Below are 25705 nucleotides of genomic sequence, written 5' to 3'. Positions count from 1 at the left end.
AATAGACAAATGATTTGAAAGTATATTTCATGCAAAAATGACACGTGTCTGGCCTCCTAGCACAGGAGAAGATACTTAACACATTGGCAGTCACAGAATTGGAAATTAAAAGTGCTATGGAGCAGCACCACAGGTCTGCTGGAATGGCTAAATTAAGTGTTGCCAAGTATGGGATGATACTAGAACTCTAATATGAATGTAAAGTGTACAAACACTTTGGAAAGCATTTTGGTAATTTCCTAAAATGTTTAAAATACACTTACCGTGTAACCTGGTATTTTAGGTGTTTACCTAAGAGAAACAAAAGTTTATATTCACATACAGAATTATACGTGAATGCTCATGGAAACTTTATTCATAATGGCTCCAAAGTGGAGACACCATAAATGTCTAATAAAGAAAGAGTATATAAGAAAGTTTTGATGTGTCCATACAGTAAAATACCACTTTGCATTAGAAAGGAATCCCCTACTGATATGTGAAAAATAAAGATGTATCTCAAACACATTATGCTGAGCAAAAGAAGCCAGACCTAGGGTGTATACTTTGTGATTCCGTTTTTGTGAAGTTCTATAAAGGACCTGTCTAATAGAGTGACAGGAAAAGGATTTCTGGGTCCAGGAGTCGGTGGGTACTGACAGGGGTTGAGCACAAGGTAACCATTTGTGGTGATGATTACACGAGTGTATGCTTTTATCAGAAGTTATCAACCTGTATATTAAAAATGGGTGCATATTATGTATGTAAACAGTACATTAATAAGAAATTATTTGAAAACTTGTATTTGTTTATGTAAAATGATCTGTCATGAAGAATAGTGTATTTTCCAAAAGTTGCATATTTTGCCTCTTATACTAAATCTTGCAGAAAAAATAAGCTTGAGTCAACTTTCTAAATGTAACCTTTATCTTTTTGAAATTAGCTTTGACCTCTTGTGCATAAACCTGACATCAGTGTAGACTTCTTTCTCTCCCCTTTCATAATAATAAACAATATTATTAAGCCAGAGTCAGATAAATGAACAAAAGTTTTAAGAGATAATAAGAACAAATAATTTGACGCTAGTACTCTTGTGGCAGAAAATGAAGAACTAAAGAGCCTCTTGATGAAAGTGAAAAACTTGGCTTAAAACTCAACATTCAGAAAACTAAGATCATGGCATCCAGTCCCATCACTTCATGGAAAATATATGGGGAAATAATGGAAACAATGAGAGACTTTATTTTTGGGGGCTCCAAAATAACTGCAGATGGTGACTGCGGCCATGAAATTAAAACACGCTTGCTCCTTGGAAGAAAAGCTATGGCCAAACTAGACAGCATATTAAAAAGCAGAGACATTACTTTGCCAACAAAAGTCTATCTAGTCAAAGCTATGGTTTTTCCAGTATCATGTGTGGATGTTAGAGTTGGACTATAAAGAAGGCTGAGTGCCAAAGAATTGATGCTTTTGAACTGTGGTGTTGGAGAAGACCCTTCAGAGTCCCTTGACCTGCAAGGAGATCCATCCAGTTCATCCTAAAGGAAATCAGTCCTGAATATTCATCAGAAGGACTGATGCTGGAGCTGAAACTCCAATACTTTGGCCACTTGATGCAAAGAACTGACTCATTTGAAAGACCCTGATGCTGGGAAAGACTGAAGGCAGGAGGAGAAGGGGATGACAGAGGATGAGATGGTTGGATGGCATCACTGACTTGATGGACATGAGTTTGAGTAAGCTCTGGGAGTTGGTGATGGACAGGGAAACTTGGCATGCTGCAGTCCATGGGGTTGCAAAGAGTTGGACATAACTGAGCGACTGAACTGAACTGAACTGAGTACTAAAGTAGAATAGCAAACCAAATGAATTCTTATTTGAAGTTTCCTAGATGGCCATGCCAAGAATGTCAGCTATGTAAAGAGGTAGCAGGTGGGGACACAGTGTGTTGGAACACAGCATTTTAGAGCAGTTACAATGAATGTCTCACATACTACTAAAAAGAGAACAGTTCTCCTTAATCTAGTCTTCTTGCTTTTTTTTTTATTTTTTCATTTTATTTATTTTTTTTTCCCCACACTGTACAACCCCCTTCAGTGTTCGCAGCCCACAAGTAAGGAGGCTGGGCAATGGTTCGAGGCTGCAATTTACTCTGGCATGGGTACACTATGAGAGGTCCACAGAGGAGGACCTGCCATAAATCCATTACCATGCTCAAAATACTTGCTTTAATAGCAATTCTGTCCTTTAATAAATGTGAATACTGGAGAATCCCCAGGTTTAAAATATCACCATGCACAGTAATGTTATTTTGATATGTGGATGCTAGGAGGTGGGCTCAGTGTACTCATTGGCATAAAGAATTTCTTCATCCTTTTCCTTGCTGGTATAAATCAGTTTAAGATGTACAGGTAACTACAGATAAATCTGAGAGAGATTTCATTTTTCAGAAGACCCTAATGTTGCATCTGTTGTGAATTTCACTAATTTGGAGCAAATGACTGTGGTGAAAAGATAGTATAAGATAGCTCTGGAGTTATTCTCAGAAAATTTTAAGCAGATGTTTCAATTCAGTTCAGTTCCTCAGTGTTGTCTGACACTTTGCAACCATAAACCACAGCATGCCAGGCCTCCCTGTCCATCACCAACTGCTGGAGTTACCCAAACCCATGTCCATTGAGTTGGTGATGCCATCCAAACATTTCATCCTCTGTCATCCCCTTCTCCTCTCCCTCTATCTTTCCCAGCATCAGGGTCTTTTCAAATGAGTCAGCTTTTCGCATCAGGTGGCCAAACTTTTGGAGTTTCAGTCTCAACATCAGTCCTTCCAATAAACACCCAGGACTGATCTGCTTTAGGATGAACTGGTTGGATCTCCTTGCTGGCCAAGTGACTCTCAAGAATCTTCTCCAACACCACAGTTCAAAAGCATCAACTCTTCAGCACTCAGCTTCTTTATAGTCCAACTCTTACGTCCATACATGACCACTGGAAAAACCATAGCCTTGACTAGACGGACCTTTGTTGGCAAAGTAATGTCTCTGCTTTTTAATATGCTATCTAGGTTGGTCATAACTTTCCTTTCAAGGAGTAAGCGTCTTTTAATTTCATGCAGATGTTTAGTGTTAATAAATTGCTGAAATTATTTGATGATAGTCTTCCTGAGCATCCCTAATGTATGAAACTGTAGCGTGTGACCTCTGTCAGGGATGAATTGAACATAAACAAGTCTGCTGTTCACACTTTTTGAGTGATGTGATTGCTGACCTTTATTTGTTCGATCGCTGACACTGCCATAGTTTCAGTATAAGTGAACCAGCTTGCTGCTGTGCTCAAGCCACTCTGTCGTGTCTGACTCTCTGCAGCCCCATAGACTGTAGCCCACCAGGCTCCTCTACCCACGGAATTTTCCAGGCAAGAGTACTGGAGTGGGCAGCTGTTCCCTTCTCCAGGGGATCTTCCTGACCCAGGGATCAAACCTGCATCTCTTGCATCTCATGCATTGGAGGCAGATTCTTTATCCCTAGCACCACCTGGGAAGCCCCATAAATGAACCAGCTTAGCATTTTATAGTTTCCCTCTCTTTCAGTGTCCCAGTAAGTCCTTACATCCCCAACTTTAAAAGCATTATAAGAAATAAAATGTCATTGATATAACTTTTTTTTTGTTTTTGACTTTCAAATTGAAAAAAATTAATAATCCTTGAGTAAGGTCACCTGTAATGAGATTGGCTATGCAAGTTTGGAGAAAAGGTACATACTAGAATTACACTTCTCTGCATTATAAAAGGTACAGTAATTTGAAGAGCAGATAAAAAAATTCTACGGCAAGAAATAGACACCAAAGAAGATGAAAGCATCCTTCTACCCAACCATCATCACAGGGAGACAAATATTTGTTGGGGAGGAGGAACGATTAAGTTGTGCAATTTAAAGTTTAGTCTCCTCAACTACAGAGTTTTTGTTAAAATCTAAATTGCTCGCTAATGGTTGGCATAAAGGCATTCTTTAATGAAATCAAGTAGATGTTGAGTTCTATAGTAGTTTGAACATGGAATGAATACAGTGAGGGCAAGTGAATATAGAGGAGTCAGAAGATAAAGGACACTAAATTCAAGGCTACAGTTAAATTGATGCCTCCTAGTATCAGTGAGAGTGTCCACATTGTTAACATTTTTAGGGCAGGCCGACATTCATTCACTCACTCATCATTTGTTTAATCAACACATAAGCACTGTTTTTGTGGTAACTAAACCAACAGACACCTCTGCAGCTACGCAGTTTGTAATTCAGTAGGGAGAGGAGTTATTTCTTTACCATTTCCTTATTTATTTGGCTGTGCCTGATCTTAGTCGGAGCATGCAGGATCTTCAGTCTTCTTTGTGGCATGTGGGATCTTTAGTTGTAGCGTGCAAACTCTTAATTGCAGCATGTGGAATCTACATCCCAGACTAGGGATCAAACCTGGGCCCCCTGCATTTTGAGTACAGAGTCTTAGCCACTGGACTACCAGGGAAGCCCCAGGAAAGGAGTTAGAGAACAAAAGTCATCTAATTAGCTTTTAAAATTGTATTTGTGATAATTACTGTAAAAATATCAGGGTACTGTGAAAGTATGTAAGAAAGGAAACTAGTTTTGGGGTACCAAAAAGGACTATCAGAGGGAGTGAATTACGTTCACACCTAGAGCACAAATAAGGTTAATCATGATGAAGACAAGAGAAGAGATTCCTCCATGAATTTATTTATTAGGTTTTGGTACAATAGCAAGTAACAGAAAATCCAAATAGCAGTGACTTAAAGTGGAGAAGTTTATTTCATTCCACTTACATAACTTAGGGCTGGAGTGTCCAAGGATGGACTGTCCTCATCAGTATGAGGAACCGAGGGTTATTCTATTTGTTGTTCCACTATGTATATCCTCTAGTTCCAAGGATCCTTCATGGTCCAGGATGACTGCTGTAGCTCTAATCATTTCGTTAGCACTCCAACCAGCAGAACGAGGAAAGGGAAGAAGGGAGGACACGCCTCTTTAGGAACATTTCTTATACCCCAGGGTTCTACCTTAATACCACAGCCACAGTTAGCTGTGACAGAGATTGGAAAAAATGGTTTGTATTCAAAGCAGACATGCTTGCATGCTAAGTTGCTTCAGTCCTGAATGACTGTGACCCTACGCGTAGCCTGCCAGGCTCTTCTGTCCATGGGATTCTCCAGGCAAGAATACTGGAGTAGGTTCCTATGCCCTCTTCCAGGGGATCTTCCTGACCCAGGGATCCAGCCCACATCTCTTCTGTCCCCTGCATTGACAGTGGGGTTCATTACCACTAGTGCCATTTGGGAAGGCCCAAAGAAGACATGTGCCCAAGTAAAAATTAGGATACTATTACAGTAGAAAAAGAGGGCTAGGTGTTCTGTTATAGTGGAGACAACTAATAGCTCTGTAAGAGAAAACTGTATGTACTTAGATAAAGTTCTGTGTAAGAGAAAGTTTGGTATATTCAAGAGAAAGAGCATAGTGTGCTTAAATGTTATGAGCAAAAGGAAGGAAGAATGACGGAAATAGGACAAAACTAGATAATGCAGGTAATGACAAATCATACACAGCCTCTGCAATCATGTTAAGAATTTTGAATTTTATCCAAAGAACAATGGAAAACTATTAAAAGTTTTAAATGAAGAGGGTAACATTTTCAATTTCTCATATAAGAAAATTTTTTTCTCTTGTCATGGTGTGGAGAATACTTTAGAGACGTTGGAAATATATGTTGTGTTAGTTCCTCAGTTGTGTCCAGCTCTTTGCAACCCCATGGGCTATAGCTCGTCAGGCTCCTGTGTCCATGGGATTCTCTAGGCAAGAACACTGGAGTGGATTGCCATTCCCTTCTGCAGGGGATCTTCCTGACCCAGGGATTGAACCCAGGTCTCCTGAGTTGCAGATGGATTCTTCACCATCTGAGTCACCCAGTAAGAGTACTCTTTGGCACACAACTGCGTATTTATCAGTTCTGAAAACACTGGACACGGGTTCAAATCTGGATGGAAACTCACTGAATGTTTGTAACGGTAATTAATGTTAGGAAAGCTTCTCTTTCTCCTTTATAACTTTTTATTTTGAATGATTTGTTTTACAATAAGCGTGTGTTACTTTAAGTTTCATTAAAAGTTGATGAGTCATTTTCAGTTTTGAAGAACACACACGAAAAGACTTGCTGATTTGCAGACCAGATTGCTGACCCCTATCCCTGATGGTCTTTCTTTGTTTTGCTCTCCATTTCTGATGGTTGCCTCCTCCATGGAGTCTGCCCATTTGCCAGGTCCCTTTGCATTGACAATTCTTTTAGACTGTTTTCCTACTTTTTAATTTGATGTTTGCATTTCTGATGGGATGAGAAGTAGCTTTGTCTCATTCCATCATCCCATTTCCCCACTCACATGTGGTTCTCCTATATCCTGGCTCTGTCGAGCAGCATCAGTTTCTGCTTTTCTTCCAGGGACTTTTGGACAGGAGGTAGATGTCCTTGGAGCTTTCTTGATGGCTCAGATGGTAAAGAATCTGCCTGCAATGCCGGAGTTTGATCCCTGGGTCAGGAAGATCCCTTGGAGAAGGGAATGGCTACCCACTCCAGTATTCTTGCCTGGAGAACTCCATGGACAGAGGAGCCTGGTGGGACTAACACTTGGCATCCTTGGATTTTCTCTTCTCCTACTGCCAGCATGTTTCTAAAGACGTGCTTTCAAGGACTGGCTAATGGGGATTAAAGAGGCTGTACAGGAATCATATCTGACCCTTGACCCTTTTCCTGGACAGTGTACACTTTAATTGCTTAGACTTACACATTTTTTAAAAAACTTTAGGCCTTTTTATTTTGTATTGGAGTATAGTTGATTAATAATGTTGTAATAGCTTCAGGTGAACAAGACAGGGACTTAGCCATACATACACCTGTATCTGTTCTCCCCCAAACTCACCTCTCATTCAGGTGGCCACATAAGATTGTAGACTTACAGAATTTTGAACTTAAAAAAAATTTAAAGGCCATCAATGATAAAGTATAACATAACACAAATTCCTTTGTGGATATTCTGAATATTTTGAATATCTTTTGTCTCTTTGAAGAGCTCTAGAAATCAGAAGCTTCCTTCTAATTAGTTCTTAGAAAGATTATAGGACCTAGAATCAGGAGACTTGTATTACAGTCTACCCTCAGCTGTAGGATGACCTTGCAAATTGAGTAACATTGAGTTGTACACAGCTAACTTCTAAACTGTCTTTAGGGGGCAGCTAGCTTCTAATAGCTAACTTCTAAACTGTCTTTAGGGGGCAGTACTAAACCACGAAATTTATAAAATAAATTTTGCTATTTTTGCTAATGCTATTGGCAAATGTTAATATAAAATAAAACTAACAATAATGAGACTTATGATGCAATCATATATACCTTTTATTAGTAGTAAAATTTTCTAGGTAGTCAAATGAAACATTAGTTTAAAACTCATGATTTATTTAATAAATAATTATTAAATTACACTGTGCACAACTTATGGTAAGAGATGCAAATGTGAATAAGGCATATTTGCTTTCAGATAATTTACAATTAACTAAGATAAATAATTTGTGTGTGTCTGTGTGTATACAACTCTTTCAGGCTAAAGATTATAATAAAAAATTTATTGATTATTTTTTATGGGCTTCCACAGGAGGTAGCTCAGTGGTAGAGTCTGCCTGCAATGCAAGAGACACGGAAGACGCGCCTTTGATCCCTGGTTCTAGAGGAGCCCTTGGAGGAGGAAACGGCACCCCCTCCAGTATTCTTGCTAGGAAAATCCCATGGGCAGAGAAGACTGGCAGGCTACAGTCCGCAGTCTGCAGGGTCTCAGAGAGTCGGGCAGGACTGAGCGACAGCACTGCCACAGTACTGAGTATTTTTATCTACCTGTCGAGTGAGGTGAGCGAGGTCGCTCGGTTGTGTCCCACTCTGCGACCCCATGGGCACCAGGCTCCTCCGTCCATGGGATTTTCTAGGCAAGAGTACTGTAGTGGGTTGCCATTTCCTTCTCCAGGGAATCTCCTCGACCCAGGGATCTAACCTGGGTCTCCCACATTGTGGACAGATGCTTTACCGTCTGAGCCACCAGGGAAGTCTGCGACTAATTTTATCCTCACATAACCCCTTAAAGTAGGAATTATTACTATGCCTACTCTGCAGATAAGGAAACTGAGGATTAGTAAGATTATGTGATTTGCTCAGTAACACATCTTGCAAGTGGCAGAGCCAGGAATATCTATCTATTTGAATATATTTAATATATATCAGTTTGACTTTAAAACTTTTGCTGTTTGCCACTATACCATTTGTCATTTCAAAGTCTATGTGAAAAAACAGAATACACAAACTGACAGAATTGAAGACTTTCAGAAGAAAGCAACATCCTTCCTGTTTGTGGTAAATCTAGAAAATTTTATGTAAGAGGTGAAATCTGAACTGTATTTTGAGGACTCAATAGTATTATAGGAGAATAATAGCTAAAAACAGTGGTTAATACTTACTGAAACCTCACTGTGTGTCAGGCACCATATATTCATTACCTTATCTTTCAGGAAAAATTTCTAAGAGAGGTGTATACTACTGTATTATTTTCCCACTGCATAGACAAAGTAAGTGAGGCTGCCAGTGGTCCTGTACTCTGAAAATCACACTAATTAGTAGGCTAAAAAGTAAGAGAGTTAGAACTTGAATCCAGGACTAATTTTAGAGTTTAAACTCTTAACCAGTACACTAGTTGTATGGAGAAGTAAGGTGGAGGGCATGAACAAAAGCACAGAACAAATCAGGAAAGGATAATAATTCCGTTTGGCTATAGCCTCGGGTGAATAAAAGGGAGTGAGTAAGGGGCTGAAAAATAATTTGACCATAAAACCTTGAAGCTGTATTAAGGAATATGGATATTATTTGCTCTACAATGGGAAGTAAGTGAAGAATTATGAGTTGGGAAGCGACATAAGCAGTTTTTCTTTGGGAGGAGAAAGAGAAGAAGAAAACTGATTAATCTATAAAATGTTGACAATTGTTAGCCAAGCATATGATTTATACTGCCATATGTGTCAACCTTGATGGTCAAACCAATAATTGATCATGAGTTTGGTGAAGGAGATGCCCTTTTGATCATTCTAGTCATTTTTATAGATAGCATTGATCAAACATGTGGATTGGATGCCCTAGAGTTAGGCAGTCTGGATTAGGATCATTTTTCTGTCACTTACCATCTCCATGACCTTGAGTTTTACTTGACTTCTTGTGGCTTAGTTTAGTATTTTCCTGAAAGTCTTGTGTGAATTAAAATAATGAATAATAGAGGGCTCAGTAGATTGTAGCACTGTATTACTGTATTATAATTATAATAGCACTGTAGCATTGTAATATATCTTACAGAGAGTAACTCATTGAAGGACTATTGAAGTTCTTAATTTCTCAGTTATTGAAAATTGATAGAGGAAAATATAAGATGTGAATGCAAAAACCAGTTGTATTGTGAAGTCTTATATGCTATTTTTTAAAACAACAACTTTTACTGGGACATGGGTGCTATTTACAATTCAGTATGTAAACTATCTTTACTAACTTCAGTAATCATGACCTATCAATGTTATACTGAACACTAGACTCTGAATATTTCTAGACAAACTTACTGTCTTTGTTATTTAAAAAAAATACTATCTGCAGGCTGTTTTAATGTGGAATTTTTCTTTCTTTCTGGCAAAATTTCTTGCATTGTTACTTTGACAATCTCTTTTTACCTCTACTTGGAACTCTTAGTTTGAGCCCTTAATTTTCTTAACTTTTAACTTATTTTGTTCTGTCCTCTGGGAAATTTGCTCAGACTTATTTTCCAACTGTTCTATTGGATTTTATGTATTCTCTCTCTCTGAGGATACTGTTTATAATTTTTCTCTGTATATTTAGTTTGGCCTGTTAAAAGCTTCTTTCCAATATATGGCTATCATTATACTCTTGTTCATATTTAACTGAAAAATTAGGAACTGTTTATGTGGATGGAGTTTGTTGAGGAGGGGTTTCACAGTAAGAGTTAAGACGTGGACCCCTCTACCATTTTCCTAAGTACTTAGAGATTGTTTTTTTCTTTTTTTGAGTGGTCCAGAGGAGTATACTCTCATCTGTTACCTGGGAGATATAAACTTAGCTGCCATGTTCTCTAAGACAAATGTGGGAAGAAGGCACTGGGGCAGGTTGAGCATCTTTATTTACTACATAGATATTCACTTAATTTCATTGTTTTTAAAGAGGCATTCCTCAGTTCATTGTGCCTGGTTTCTTAGAATTCATAATCCCTTAGCTTCAACCTTACCAGAAAGTGAATCTCCAATTTCTTGTTAGGCGGTGAAGGTTTATTTTCTTGGCTGGGTGATGAGTTTGGGGTCTAATTTCTAATATAGAGTTTCTATTCTGTTTTAGCTCCAACAACACCTACAAAATTTCTTGCATTATTACCTCACAGGTAGTCAGTCTCTCTCATTCTTAAGTCCTTTAGAGGTGCTGAATCATGAATAGATCTGCTTATTCTTCCTCTTTGCAGACAATTTGCTTTCCGTTTCCTCAGGTTTTCTATATGAAATTGATAAATCATCTGTTTATCATTGTCTAAATGTTTTCTTTTTTTTTTGAGCCTCTAAATGTTTTCTTGATATTGCTCATCTATTAACTTCCTTCCTGTTGTCCTTGTCCTTATGATTAAGATCATTTTTGCAAAAGTTTTGCTGTCATTTAAGTGAGATTTGGAAAGTAGCAAAACTAAATATGTTTGCTTAGCATGGAAGTCCTATTATTAACTTTAAAAGTATCACCCCTCTTACAGGGACTTCCCAGGAGACATAAGAGACATGGGTTCAGTCCCTGGGTATGGAAGATCCCTTGGAGGAGGGCATAGCTCCTGACTCCAGTATTCTTGTCTAGAGAATCCCATGGACAGAGGAGCCTGGTGGGCTACAGTCCAGGAGTTGCAAAGAGTTGACCATGACTGAATCGATTTAGCACATACCCCTCTTATGCATATAATATGAAATTTTATGCATTTCTTTTTCCCAAAAATGAGTCTACTTTTTGATGACATTGTGAAAAAATGGACTTTTTATCAATTCCTATTTCAATATTTTCAGTTTGTTCCTCTGATTGCTTTAGAAATCAAAATATTTGTTGCTGTTTCTATGTTCTCTTGAGTCATTTTCATGTCCTATTCTTCAGCATGAACTTTGCAATTTACCTATCTTTGTCACCCAGTTTTTTCACTTTGTTTTCTTTCACATTCAACTTAGAATTGAACTATACATATTTTTTGGCTGATTTCCATAGCACAGCCACATAACTATGTGCAGAATTAAGCTAATTTCTTCTTGCTAACATACACCATGAGAAATTTATGTAATTTAATTGATGTTAAGATATCTGACATTGATATAATATATTGATATGATATAAATTTAATTTCAGAGAACTTCATCTACAATAAATTTGTCACCAGGAGAAGTGGAAGATGATGATGATGATGAAAACACTTGTGGGCCCTCAGGACTCTGGGAAGCATTAACGCCTTGTAATGGATGCAGGAACCTTGGCTTCCCCATTCTTGCACAGGTAATGGTTTACTTTCTTAAGATACAGTAAAACTTAAAATGGTTGCCTAGGTTTTTAAGTAAATCTTTTTTATTACCTGCTGAAAAGCTAATTAGTATTTTATTTATACTTTGAAATTTTTCTTCAGTTGAGGGTCAGTAAAATGCTTATATTAGCTGTATATATATATATATATATATGTATATATACATGTGTGTATATATATATTTAAGTGAAATGCTTATATTAGCTGTACATGTATGTGTAAGTCAACACATACTCAACATAATTGTAATTTTATGTGATTTTATTTTGGTCGTGATGTTAGCTCTAGAAAAATTGAGTTGTAGAAGAGGTTTTAGTATTAATGAGTTTGAAATATTTCATTTTAAAGAATGCTATTTTGAAATTAAATCACAATTTATATTTAGAAAATAAAATGATTTAAAAGAAAGCATGTGAGAGCTCTTTAAAAGCACAGTGATTTTTTTTTTTCTTAGCACAATGGAATATTGTAGAATAATGTGTGCCACTGACAATTATGCACTGCAATCCCAAAATGAGAATAGAACACTAAAACATTGATTATAATTTTGAAATCATTTCACTATTCATTAAGTCACTTTTAGTTCTACTGTATCACCCTCAAGTTTTTCTTGTGCATTATGATTCACAAGCCCTTAGAGGAGCTTCAGAAATAAATAAAACAAGCCAAACAGAGTTAGGAAATTTGAAGCCACAATGAATTCATCTCTACGTGAAGATGGAAAAGCACTTAATATGAAAAATAGTGTAATGGCAAAGGTGTGTTTGTGTAACTACATAAAATATAAGTGGAAAAATAATCTAGGATAAGAAAGAATTCAATATATCTCAAAAATATTATTTTCTGTTTTGCAACAAATATGAACCAAGTGTGTTCAAGAAACCATTACATGTTTTTACATTTATGTCATAATTTAATCACAGCCACCCAAATTCCAATATTGATTTATTGCACTTAAAGAATCTCTTTATCTTAATATGAACTATTTATAGAATTTTAAGACAATTTATACTAACCTTACAGAATTATTTTCAATATTTATTGGCCTGTGAGATCCACAAAGGTATACTATGTATTGCTCAGGGTCTATGATTTATTGCCAACATTGTTCCTGGAATATTGTCAGAATGAAGTAGTATTTGAATTAAATGATTTTCTATAGGGTTTCATTTCTTCACTTGTTGATGTTTGGTAGAAACCAATGCAATACTATAAAACAATTATCCTTCAGTTAAAAATAAATAAATTAAAAAATGCTTTTTACCTACTTAAAAGGGTGTGTTTGTGTATGTTAGTCAAGGGTATAGAAGAAAGGAAATTAAGAAACATAGGTTTTGCTTTTATTAATATACTCTTATCTGCTTAACAATTTACCAACAATCGAATGCTTTTACCTATTTTTTGGCTCATAAAATTAATATCTTTGTATTTTTATATAAAATAGCAGGACTCTAAGCTATCATAATATATGACTGTATCTGGGTTCTCAATCACTTTATTAGCATTTACATTTATTTTTTAAATTTTAACTTATTTTGTTTTACTAGGTTTCGGAGTAGGCTTGGTAGCAACTTGCTTTTGTTTATAATTTTTAATATTTTTCCTTGGCATTTTTTTCTGTGTAGACTTGTATGACTTGAATAAATATTGACTATTAATATTACTGTTTTAATAGCTATGTTTACCCTAAAATGTTTCCCAATATGAAGCTTTTCTTTCTTTTTTAATATTGTATGGTCATATGTTGTGTAGTTTTTTAACCATCAAATTCACTAAACTTTATGGTCTTTTTTAAAAATTCATTTCATTTAGAACTTCTTTTAAAAACTTTCAAATATGGCCTTATATCTGTTTTTGATACCTGGTTGCTCTGTGACCTTCCATTTGACAGTAACTCCCATTCCTTTCATTGTATGCCATCCTGCTTGGCTTGGGCTTTCTTCTGGATCTCTTGTTTTACTTTTCCTATTTTTAAAAACAATGACCCACTTTGATATTTTTGCATATATATTGTGGGAGAAAACTGTTAGCTGACACGATTGTCTGCTTTTTAATTTATATTTTATACTTACTCTGTCAAATTTAAAAAGTATTCTTATTGGATTTTTTATTGTAACTGCTTTAAATCTATAAACTTACTTGAGATGCACTACCTTTTTAAAAAATGTATTTAATCTAACAAATCAAACATAGAATTCTTTTACCAAGTTTCTCTTCTAGTCTTCTTTTACTAATGTTCTCAATTTGTAATGGGTTCCCCTTTAACATATGTGTGTGTGTGTATGTGTGTGTGTGTGTGTGTGTGTGTGTGTGTGTGTGTGTGTGTGTGTGTGTGTGTGGTGTGTGGTGTGTGTATGCTTAGTCACTTCAGTCATGTCTGACTCTTCATGACCCTGTGGACTGTAGCCCTCCAGGATCCTCTGCCCATGGGATACTACAGGCAAGAACATTAGAGTGGGTTGCCAAGCCCTCCTCCAGGGCACCTTTCTGACCCAGGAATCGACCAGTGTCTCTTACATCTCCTGCACTGGCAGGAGGTTTCTTTACCACTAGCACCAAACCTGCCTGCCAATGCAGGAGACATAAGAGATTCTTGGGTGGGGAAGATGCCCTCAAGGAAGACATGGCAACCCACTCTAATAGTCTTGCCTGGAGAATCCCACAGACAGAGGAGCCTGGAGGGCTAGAGTCAACAGGGTCATAAAGATTCAGACACGACTAAAGTGACTCAGCACATATAAATACATATATAATTACAACATTTTCAATGTGATGATGCAAAGTGTAAAAATACTGATTATATTTCACAATGAAATTAATCTGCAAGGGTTAACACACTAGTATAGCTTAAAACATTTGATATGATGCTAGAAGCATCATATCAAATATAAGTTTTTCCTAGAACTTGCAACAACTTTGAACTCAGGATTTTCCGGACATATGATTATGTTATTGATGAAATTTTAAGGAAACTTTATTTAGAAGCCAGTTTTTTCAGATCTGAATTATTTTGGGGGTCATTAAAATCGTTACGCCATAAGCACTGTGCATATAGGGCTTCGTGAAAAGCCCCTACCTTACAGTTTGGCACAGGAGCCTTTGCAATCAGTGGAGTTAGTATAGTGCTTAGCAGATTCCTATATATTCAGATTTGCTGGATTGGAATAAATATAATTTATTCTTCTTAGCTGGATCTAGCAAACAGGTATCAGATATCTTGTATTCAAAGTAGAGTGCTAAACTTCAGAAACATGAGGATTATGGAAATACAAACTTAATTGGGAGCCAGATTACCTTTACATTCTGATTCTGGGCTTTAAAACTATATTATTTATCACTTTCAGATTCTTAGATTTTTTACTTGCAAAATTAGAACATTGCTTGATCTTTTGGATCTTAATTTCCAAAATTATCTAATTTCTAGTTTTTGTCTAGATTTTGAATTGATCCTATATTTAAGTTTCATCTATTTTTTCTGGTTTTTATAACGTATTTTCTTCTCTTACTGTGACTAGATTGTTGAGGTTTTTATAAGAAGAAATTCCTTTCAAATTTATGAGAATTGGTAATTCTGAATAACAGGATTAAAATTAAAATATATAGAATATATTGGGCACTTTAGTATAATTTCAAAGCAGTTAAATAAAACTTAAGCTGGGCAAAAAATTAGAAAAGAAATCAAGAATGAAGAGACTAGGAATATGAAGCCCTTTCTGGAAAGTATAATTAAACTCAAATTTGTTTTTCAATATTCTTGGCAATAATAAGCACTACTGTTTTGAAAATGGAAGTGAGACGGGAGGCAGTAGAATTCAGAAGTGAGCAAGAACAAAGGTGGGGTTGGGGAAAGACCCTCTAGAGCAGATAATCAACTATTAGATAAGGCCCACGAATGACCATGGGAGTTAAACTTTATAACTCTCCCACTTGTGTTCTTGCAATAGTACTTGGGAACCATCTAAACAGGGGACAATCCAATAAAAGTGCTAGGAATAAAATATAAAACTGTATCTTGTGTTTGCTCAAATGGCAAATCCAAATCTGAAATATTTGATTGACTGATATGCTCAGAAAAAGCTACAGTGAGATCAGGTATTGTCTGGCCATAGGAAACCGAAGTCATAAAAGAAAGTGTGGGGGAAGGGAAACTTTTGAGTGAAGATGAAATAAGAACAGAGAATTTTGTTACTTGAGTTCGGTGAACGCAATGAATACATCTAAACAAATAAAAAGCAGTGCTATTTCATAAGAACTGTTATCCCATATCCCTTGGGCTTTTTGTGCTGTAGGCATCTTACTAAGCTTTGTTGCTTTGAAAGACATTGGAATAACTTACGTGCATCTTGTTTTTTTCTCTAATGAAATTCTCTTCTTTCAAGACTCACCTAAAGACTCATCTGCTTTTTTGTCTAAACCTTCTCATCTGGAGTTAGGTACACTCTCACTCCAGTTCACTGGCTTCCATGGCATTTCACTTCTGCCTCTGCCTGTTATTTACATCCTCCCCAGCATAATCATACTAAGTGACTCTAAACTCACCAAGGTTTATGTAAAGGCTTGAATGCTCACTCAATCTTGATTCTTTCCATAGAAAAAGGTAGCATTTGCCTAGGGGAAAACAAGGAAAGAAAGTGATACCAGTAAAACAGCTTCCTTCTCTTTCTGTGGCTAAACAACAAGAGCTTATAGTAAGAATTTTGAGCTTTCAACTCTACTCTGCCATTTGATGCAAGAAGTTCTCCTACAGTATCTCTACAATGACCACTCCAGATTTGCTGGGACAGTTTGTGTCAGTGAGAATGCTTACTAAAATACACTTTTGTTAGTATTTCTCCTGATCAGGTGATATGTGCTTTAATAATTTGATGTATGTGTGTGTGTGCTGAGTTCAGTTCAGTTCAGTCGCTCAGTCATGTCCGACTCTTTGCAACCCCATGAATGGCAGCACACCAGGCCTCCCTGTCCATCACCAACTCCCAGAGTTCACCCAAACCCATGTCCATCAAGTTGGTGATGCCATCCAACCATCTCATCCTCTTTCGTTCCCTTCTCCTCCTGTCCTCAATCTTTCCCAGCATCAGGGTCTTTTCCAATCAGTCAGCTCTTCGCATGAGGTGGCCAAAGTACTGGAGTTTCAGCTTCAGCATCAGTCCTTCCAATGAACACCCAGGACTGATCTCCTTTAGGATGGACTGGTTGGATCTCCTTGCAGTCCAAGGGACTCTCAACAGTCTTCTCCAACACCACAGTTTATCAATTCTTCGGCGCTCAGCTTTCTTCACAGTTATGTATGGTTATCCATACATAACCAATGGAAAAACCATAGCCTTGACCTGCTGAACCTTTGTTGGCAAAGTAATGTCGCTGCTTTTTAATATGCTGTCTAGGTTGGTCATAACTTTCCTTCCAAGAAGTAAGCATCTTTTAATTTCATGGCTGCAATCACCATCTGCAGTGATTTTGGAGCCCCCCAAAATAAAGTCTGCCACTGTTTACACTGTTTCCCCATCTGTTTGCTATGAAGTGATGGAACCAGATGCCATGATCTTAGTTTTCTGAATGTTGAGCTTTAAGCCAACTTTTTTGCTCTCCTCTTTCACTTTCATTAAGAGGCTCTTTAGTTCTTCTTCACTTTCTGCCATAAGGGTCGTGTCATCTGCATAACAGGTTATTGATATTTCTCCTGGCAATCTTGATTCCAGCTTGTGCTTCCTCCAGCCCAGCATTTCTCATGATGTACTCTGCATATAAGTTAAATAAGCAGGATGACAATATACAGCCTTGACGTACTCCTTTCCCATTTGTAACCAGTCTGTTGTTCCATGTCCAGTTCTAACTGTTGCTTCCTGATCTGCATACAGGCTTCTCAAGAGGCAGATCAGGTGGTCTGGTATTCCCATCTCTTGAAGAATTTTCCACAGTTTACTGTGATCCACACAGTCAAAGACTTTAGCATAGTCAATAAAGCAGAAATAGATGTTTTTCTGGAACTCTCTAGCTTTTTTGATGATCCAGTGGATGTTGGCAATTTGATCTCTGATTCCTCTGCCTTTTCTAAAACCAGCTTGAACATCTGGAAGTTCACGGTTCATGGACTATTGAAGCCTGGTTTGGACAATTTTGAACATTACTTACCAGTGTGTGAGATGAGTACAATTGTGCGGTAGTTTGAGCATTCTTTGGGATTGCCTTTCTTTGGGATTGGAATGAAAACTGACCTTTTCCAGTCCTGTGGCCACTGCTGAGTTTTCCAAATTTACTGGCATACTGAGTAGAGCACTTTTACAGCATCATCTTTCAGGATTTGAAATAGTTCAACTGGAATTCCATCACCTCCACTAGCTTTGTTGGTAGTGATGCTTCCTAAGGCCCACTTGACTTCACATTCCAGGATGTCTGGCTCTAGGTGACATCAAAAGACACTTTTGTTAGTATTTCTCCTGGTCAGGCGATATGTGCTTTAATAATTGGATATATGTGTATGTGTGCTCAATCTGTCCAACTCTTTGTGACCCCGTGGACTGTAGCCCATCAGGCTCCCTCTGGTCATGGAATTTTCCAGGCAAGAATACTGATGGAGGTTGGGAGGTTGTCATTTCTTATTCCAGGAGATCTTCCCAACCCAGGGATTGAACCTGTGTCTCTTGTATCTGCTGTATTGGCAGGTGGACTCTTTACCACTGTACCACCTGGGAAGACCAGTATTTTGATAGGTTCTAACAAATTATGCACATCTCACTGTCACTGATTTATACAAAAATCAGTACATGGCCGTCTTGGGGAGACATACATTCTGCAACTTGTCCACCTACCTGGGTTGGAGTATATGTTCAAGAATAGATTGGGTGGTCAGCCTGCTGCAGATGGCAATATGATATGGGATATGAAATTAACAGTTGCTCACACCTAACAAATCTCTGTAATACAGCCTTGGGGAACTCTTTGGAGAAGTACTAGAAACCTCTTTAGCGTACCATGGCCTCCAAATGAGGCTCATTTGGCCTTGAGTCCTTCCAAAAATTATCCCAAAGAATCCCAGATGAGCCTCTGTCCCAAAGCCTCTCAGGACTTTTAGCTATTTTCCCTAAGCACCCTGGCCCCATCTTTTTGAGACTTACCACTGGGCACTTCTTCTCTTTCTTAAATCCAGTTATGTCCAGAATGTTCCTAGCTGGAGTGGCCCGGGTTCTGCTGTGAGACTTTGCTGATGGTCTCAAGATATAAATTAGGTTTTTCCACTGAATAAAAAGATCCCCTCTGTCTGGAGGGGGACACAGCTGAAGGTAAAAAGAGTGGCCAGTGGCAAGCTTCAGGCGGAGCTGTTGTTTTTTACTGTTATGAATGGCTATCTCTACAAACTTCAAGGGAAGCAGCCTGGTTAGCTCTAAAATCTGTGTAGCTCTTTACCTCTCTCCCAGGCAACAGGGCTGTGCTTGTTAGCGTCATCACAGGCAGCAGCTGGTGGGGCCAGCCGCATGACATCAGGCAGTGTGAGGTGGGGGCTGGTGCCAGCGACGCCCACAGTCACCATTCGGGCGCGGTTGTGCAGATCCATCGCTTCTCCTTTCCTGCTGAACTGTATGAAGTCACTCGCACACACTGGCGCATATTGGAATATAGGGTACTCCCCCTCGTACACTTGTCGCTGCACTTTCCCCACGGAGGTCTTAAACATACGCATGGCAAGACTGCTTTTGGCTGTGTAGTATGCTAATGTACATTGGCTGTTCTTCACTAACTTTTGTCAAGATAGCTCCTGGAGCCTCCTCCCACCGTCCTTACCCTCCTCGCAGGGGGTCCTGTTTCCCTCGGCTCTCCAGCAGTTGGGCTAACAGTAGTCTCCCGCAGACTTTGCCTCTGAGTGCCTCAGGGCAAGGTGTGGGAGCTGATTACCACTGCTCAGTGCTAGAGGCAGTTTCTTCTGGCCCTGACTGTGCCCTGCCTAGAGCACAGAGATGTCAGGACATGCGGAAGCCAGGCCTCCAGTAGATGTCAGCGTGTGCAGGTATAAAGTTGTGCGGTTATCAGGGTCCCAGTATGTCAGGGTGCACAGATGTTTAGGTGCACAGATATTGGTATTCAATCATAATCCGTTGCATCTCTCCTCCAGAGACCGTACCCTTCAACTAAGCCTAAACTACCTTGAGGGACCCCTCTTATCCTCTCCTGCACTGTGACCTGGGCTCACCACACAGACCTTTGTCCATGTCATGCAACAGTCCCGCCCTCAGGGCAGGTCACTGTCCCCTCTACTTACCCATCCTCCTCACCAGGCCACACTGCCACAGCTCAGAAGACCACTCCCTCCTCCCCGGGCCCTTCTAAGGATCTTAATACTGACAAATTGCTTTCCAAAAGGGTTGGGCAGACTTTCTGTTAGGTATGAGTTTAAAATATGCATACTCTCCATGGCTGATTCATGTCAATGTATGACAAAAACCACTACAATACTATAAGTAATTAGCCTCCAACTAATAAAAATAAATGGAAAAAAATATGCATACTCTCTTAACCAGCACTTCTAACTGCCAACAATTAGAATTAATTGTAGGCAATTTACCTTAAGACAGCTGGACAAGTTGGTAAACGAGCTGGATATATAGAATGTTTATCAAGGTTTATTGTAGCAAAAACAATCATAAACAAGATTAATATCTTATAATAAGGATTTGGTTAAATAGATTATGGAGCATTCTGTGAAAGAATACTCTGAAGCCATAAGAATGATTATGTCGTTCCTTATTGATTGAAATGAAAAGATATACCTGATAATATTCTTTTAAGAAAAAGAGAAAAGCAAACATTTCAGACTAGGTTTATACCTGTGATCCAATTTATGTAAAATCATCCATATGTGTGTTTGGCTATGAAATTGCAATATGTTCAACCTAATGTTTAAAGTGCTTGTCCCTGGATGGTGTAATTTTTATTTTCTTTATATTTCCTATTTTCTCTTAGGATACTTATTTACTTCTATTAATGGGATGAATTAAGCTATTTTTATTAAAAATATTTTTACAGCCATCAAAAATTTTATGTTTTGACCTACCCTCGAGTTACTGAGATTTTCCCTAGACATCTGTACCCTAACTGTACAGTGGAAAGAGCCTTGAACATCATTTATATGCTCTTGTCTTTACTCACAAATTGGCTTATTAAAGAAGTAGTCAGAAATTTTACTATTATAAATATTATAAATTCAATAAGATTAAAATATACTTATTGGAATGACAATTTACATAACACACACATACATATACATGTAAAGCCATATTTTTTGAGTTTTTTGTCTGTTCTGTAAGTAAAAACGAACACTTTTTTCCCTTCATATTGAAGTATCTGGTTATTTCTGGAAATATGAACACTTTATTCTTTTTTTTTCTTTTTTATTTATTTTTTCCATTTATTTTTATTAGTTGGAGGCTAATTACTTTACAATATTGTAGTGGTTTTTACCATACATTGACATGAATCAGCCATGGATTTACATGTGTTCCCCATCCCGATCCCCCCTTCCACCTCCCTCCCCATCCCATCCCTCTGGGTCTGCCCAGTGCACCAGCCCTGAGCACTTGTCTCATGCATCCAACCTGGACTGGTGATCTGTTTCATACTTGATGATATACATGTTTTGATGCTGTTCTCTCAGATCATCCCACCCTCGCCTTCTCCCATAGAGTCCAAAAATCTGTTCCGTACATCTGTGTCTCTCTTTCTGTCTTGCATATAAGGTTATTGTTACTATCTTTCTAAATTCCATATATATGCATTATTATACTGTATAGGTGTTTATCTTTCTGGCTTCACTCTGTATAATGGGCTCCAGTTTTATCCATCTCATTAGAACTGATTCAAATGTATTCTTCTTAATGGCTGAGTAATATTCCATGGTGTATATGTACCACAGCTTTCTTATCCATTCGTCTGCTGATGGGCATCTAGGTTGCTTCCATGTCCTTGCTATTATAAACAGTGCTGCGATGAACATTGGGGTGCACGTGTCTTTTTCAGATCTGGTTTCCTCAGTGTGTATGCCCAGAAGTGATATTGCTGGGTCATATGGCAATTCTATTTCCAGTTTTTTAAGGAATCTCCACACTGTTCTCCATAGTGGCTGTACTAGTTTGCATTCCCACCAACAGTGTAAGAGGGCTTCCTTTTCTCCGCACCCTCTCCAGCATTTATTGCATGTAGACTTTGGATAGCAGCCATCCTGACTGGCGTGTAATGGTACCTCATTGTGGTTTTGATTTGCATTTCTCTGATAATGAGTGATGTTGAGCATCTTTTCATGTGTTTGCTAGCCATCTGTATGTCTTCTTTGGAGAAATGTCTGTTTAGATCTTTGGCCCATTTTTTGATAGGGTCATTTATTTTTCTGGAATTGAGCTTCAGGAGTTGCTTGTATATTTTTGAGATTAACCCTTTGTTGCTTCATTTGCTATTATTTTCTCCCATTCTGAAGGCTGTCTTTTCACCTTGCTTATAGTTTCCTTTGTTGTGCAAAAGCTTTTAAGTTTCATTAGGTCCCATTTGTTTATTTTTGCTTTTATTTCCAATATTCTGGGAGGTGGGTCATAGAGGATCCTGCTGTGATTTGTGTCGGAGAGTGTTCTCCTTTAGGAGTTTTATAGTTTCTGGTCTTACATTTAGATCTTTAATCCATTTTGAGTTTATTTTTGTGTATGGTGTTAGAAAGTGTTCTAGTTTCATTCTTTTTTAAGTGGTTGACCAGTTTTCCCAGCACCACTTGTTAAAGAGGTTGTCTGTTTTCCATTGTATATCCTTGCCTCCTTTGTCAAAGATAAGGTGTCCATAGGTTCGTGGATTTATCTCTGGGCTTTCTATTCTGTTCCATTGATCTATATTTCTGTCTTTGTGCCAGTACCATACTGTCTTGATGACTGTGGCTTTGTAGTAGAGCCTGAAGTCAGGCAGGTTGATTCCTCCAGTTCCATTCTTCTTTCTCAAGATTGCTTTGTCTATTCAAGGTTTTTTGTATTTCCATACAAATTGTGAAATTATTTGTTCTAGTTCTGTGAAAAATACCGTTGGTGGCTTAATAGGGATTGCATTGAATCTATAGATTGCTTTGGGTAGTATAGTCATTTTGACAATATTGATTCTTTCAATCCATGAACACGGTATGTTTCTCCATCTGTTTGTGTCCTCTTTGATTTCTTTCATCAGTGTTTTATAGTTTTCTATGTACAGGTCTTTTGTTTCTTTAGGTAGGTATACTCCTAAGTATTTTATTCTTTTTGTTGCAATGGTGAATGGTATTGTTTCCTTAATTTCTCTTTCTGTTTTTTCATTGTTAGTATATAGGAATGCAAGGGATTTCTGTGTGTTAATTTTATATCCTGCAACTTTACTATATTCATTGATTAGCTCTAGTAATTTCCTGGTAGAGTCCTTAGGGTTTTCTATGTAGAGGATCATGTCATCTGCAAACAGCAAGAGTTTCACTTCTTCTTTTCCTATCTGGATTCCTTTTATTTCTTTTTCTGCTCTAATTGCTGCGGCCAAAACGTCCAAAACTATGTTGAATAGTAGTGGTGAGAGTGGGCACCCTTGTCTTGTTCCTGATCTTAGGGGAAATGCTTTCAATTTTTCACCATTGAGGATAATGTTTGCTGTGGGTTTGTCATATATAACTTTTATTATGTTGAGGTATGTTCCTTCTATTCCTGCTTTCTGGAGGGTTTTTATCATAAATGGATATTGAATTTTGTCAAAGGCTTTTTCTGGATCTATTGAGGTAATCATATGGTTTTATTTATTGAGAGGCCTAATCACATATCAATAGCAGTTCTTACTAGCGTATCCAAAATCTTTGTATTTTAATTTCCACTTCATGTTTACATTGTCTGTAATTAGCAAAAAGAATAAGTTTAACATATATTTAGTAATCAAACTAACCTTTCAAACCTATCCAAGAGATTTTGGTATTTGTTGAAAGGAATAAGTAGCACTGGATACAGTATAATTTAATTCAGGTGCTTTTTAAAAAATAAAGTGAAGATACACTGATTTTCTTAAAAGTACTTTCATGCCATGCACATATGTTACAAGTTACGTATCTTAGGCTTCCATTAGACCATTGAGCTAATTGTCTTGTCTCCAGGGAAACCAGAAGCAATATTACTTATAGAGCCTAAAGACTTTCACAGTTTTTTCCTAACCAGTCATTAGACCAGCAACAGTAGAACCTCTTTTATGTGGCCTGATAACTATTATGTGTAACATTCTGGGAAATATGTCTATTTTCATTGAGTCTGATGAATTTTATCTGGAATTCCTCTAGATATTTAGAAAACTGTCTTAGTATTTGCTTCAATAGTTAAGAAGCTGAGATGGCTAAATAAGAAATCAACCTGAGCCTGAGATGAATACATTCTTGGAAGACTGACCTATGCAAACATTGAGAATGTTTTGCCTATGTTCTCTTCTAGGAGTTTTATGGTCTTATATTTCAGTCTTTAAGTCATTTTGAGTTTATTTTTTATTTTGTCCCAGGAAAGGAGGCATTTAATCTTTATTTTTTAACCTGGACATTCTGTACTTCTGGTCAATGTACCTTTTCTTTTTTTTCTTTAATGATTCAATGTGCGTTTGGCCACAATCTGTTTTAGTTAACATAGAATTCAAGTTAAATCATGTACAAACTAGAATGACTTCCCCATACCTCAGTATGTAGAGCTTTCTTACATTAATAATCATAAGCACTTAATTGAATTTCAATTATTAAGTATGCAGTGAAGCCTTAAAATAACACTAGGAATGCAAATGTCATTGTAGGATCTCTTTTTTTAATATAGAAATTTAGTTGATTTATAATATTATATTAGTGTCATATGTATAGCATAGTGAGTCAATGTTTTTATAGATTATATTGAGTTTATTTTTGTACATGATATGAGAGTGTGTTCTAATTTTATTGATTTACATGTGGCTGTCCAACTTTCCAAGCACCATTTGTTGAGGAGATGGTCTTTTTCCCATTTTTATATTCTTGCCTCCTTTGTCAAAGATTAATTGACCATAGGTGTTTGGGTTTATTTCTGGACTCTCTTTTCTGTTTCATTGATCCATATGCCTGTTTTTATACCAAAAGATACAGACACTCTTATGTTCTAGCAGCACTATTCAGAATAGGCAGAACATGGAAACAGCCTGAGTATCCATTGACAGGTGAATGGACAAACATATCATATACATATGCAACGGAATACCACTCAGACATTAAGAAGAACAAAGTAATGCCATTTGCAGCTAGATACAGCTAGAGATTATTACACTGGTGAAGTAAGTCACACAGTGTGCCTGTCAGGTTAAGTGTGATATCACTTATATGTGGCATCTAAAATATGACACAAATGAGCCCATCTACAAAACAGAAACAGACTCATAGACATAGAGAACAAACTTGTGTTTGTCCAGGTGGAGGGAAGAGGGAGAGGGATGGACTGGGGATGGTAGATGCAAACAATTACTTTTAGAATGGATAAAATAAGGTCCTAATGTATAGCACAGGCAACTATATTCAATGTCCTATGATAAATCATTCTGGAAAAGAATATAAAAAAATAATGTATATATGTATAAAATGGAGTCACTTTGCTATGTACAGCAAAGAATGGCATAACATTGTAAATAAACTATGTTTCAATAAAACTGTTTTAAATAATTTTTTATGTGAATGCAGAAGCTCTTAGCTTTCTATACAGTTAGACATTCTTACAGTAAATTTATGTTCCTTCTCCTCTCCATAAGAGATTGAGGTAAATTATCAGAATTTAACCTCCTGGTCTTTATATGGGGCTTCTCTGATGGCTCAGATGGTAAAGTATCTGCCTGCAGTGCAGGAGACTGGAATTTGATCCCTGGGTCAGGAAGATCCTGTATTTGTCATCCCTGAAATTGAGATGATCCTTTAGGTATCTTTCAACTCCAGAATAGTTATGCTTTTGTGATAGGGGTTTAACTTTCCCTCCTGTAATAAAATTACTACATACTTTGGGAATATTCCAAACAATAATAATGACTTAA

The 25705-nt window shown here is 37.4% G+C and overlaps 2 protein-coding genes and 1 non-coding gene across 5 annotated transcripts in view; 1 reads left to right on the top strand and 2 right to left on the bottom strand.

The window, feature by feature from the left end:
• ANKS1B (ankyrin repeat and sterile alpha motif domain containing 1B) overlaps positions 1-25705 on the top strand; it is a 1071061-nt gene that overhangs the window by 254546 nt on the left and 790810 nt on the right. For all 3 annotated transcript variants that reach the window (XM_065937415.1, XM_065937407.1, XM_065937398.1), the window contains exon 9: positions 11485-11628. In XM_065937415.1, the coding sequence (XP_065793487.1) occupies positions 11485-11628 (144 nt within the window). The remainder of the gene's footprint in view (positions 1-11484; positions 11629-25705) is intronic.
• Positions 2057-2193, bottom strand: LOC136156433 (small nucleolar RNA SNORA42/SNORA80 family). Its single transcript, XR_010660987.1, has one exon. It is a non-coding gene; the product is annotated as a small nucleolar RNA SNORA42/SNORA80 family (small nucleolar RNA).
• Positions 18619-19914, bottom strand: GARIN6 (golgi associated RAB2 interactor family member 6). Its single transcript, XM_065946497.1, is given in 3 exon segments — positions 18619-19055; positions 19058-19363; positions 19911-19914. Coding segments are annotated over 3 exon segments (747 nt in total).

This window comes from Muntiacus reevesi, chromosome 1, assembly GCF_963930625.1.
Source record: "Muntiacus reevesi chromosome 1, mMunRee1.1, whole genome shotgun sequence".
Classification (NCBI taxonomy): Eukaryota; Metazoa; Chordata; class Mammalia; order Artiodactyla; family Cervidae; genus Muntiacus; species Muntiacus reevesi.
This window is presented reverse-complemented; position numbering and strand designations above follow the sequence as displayed.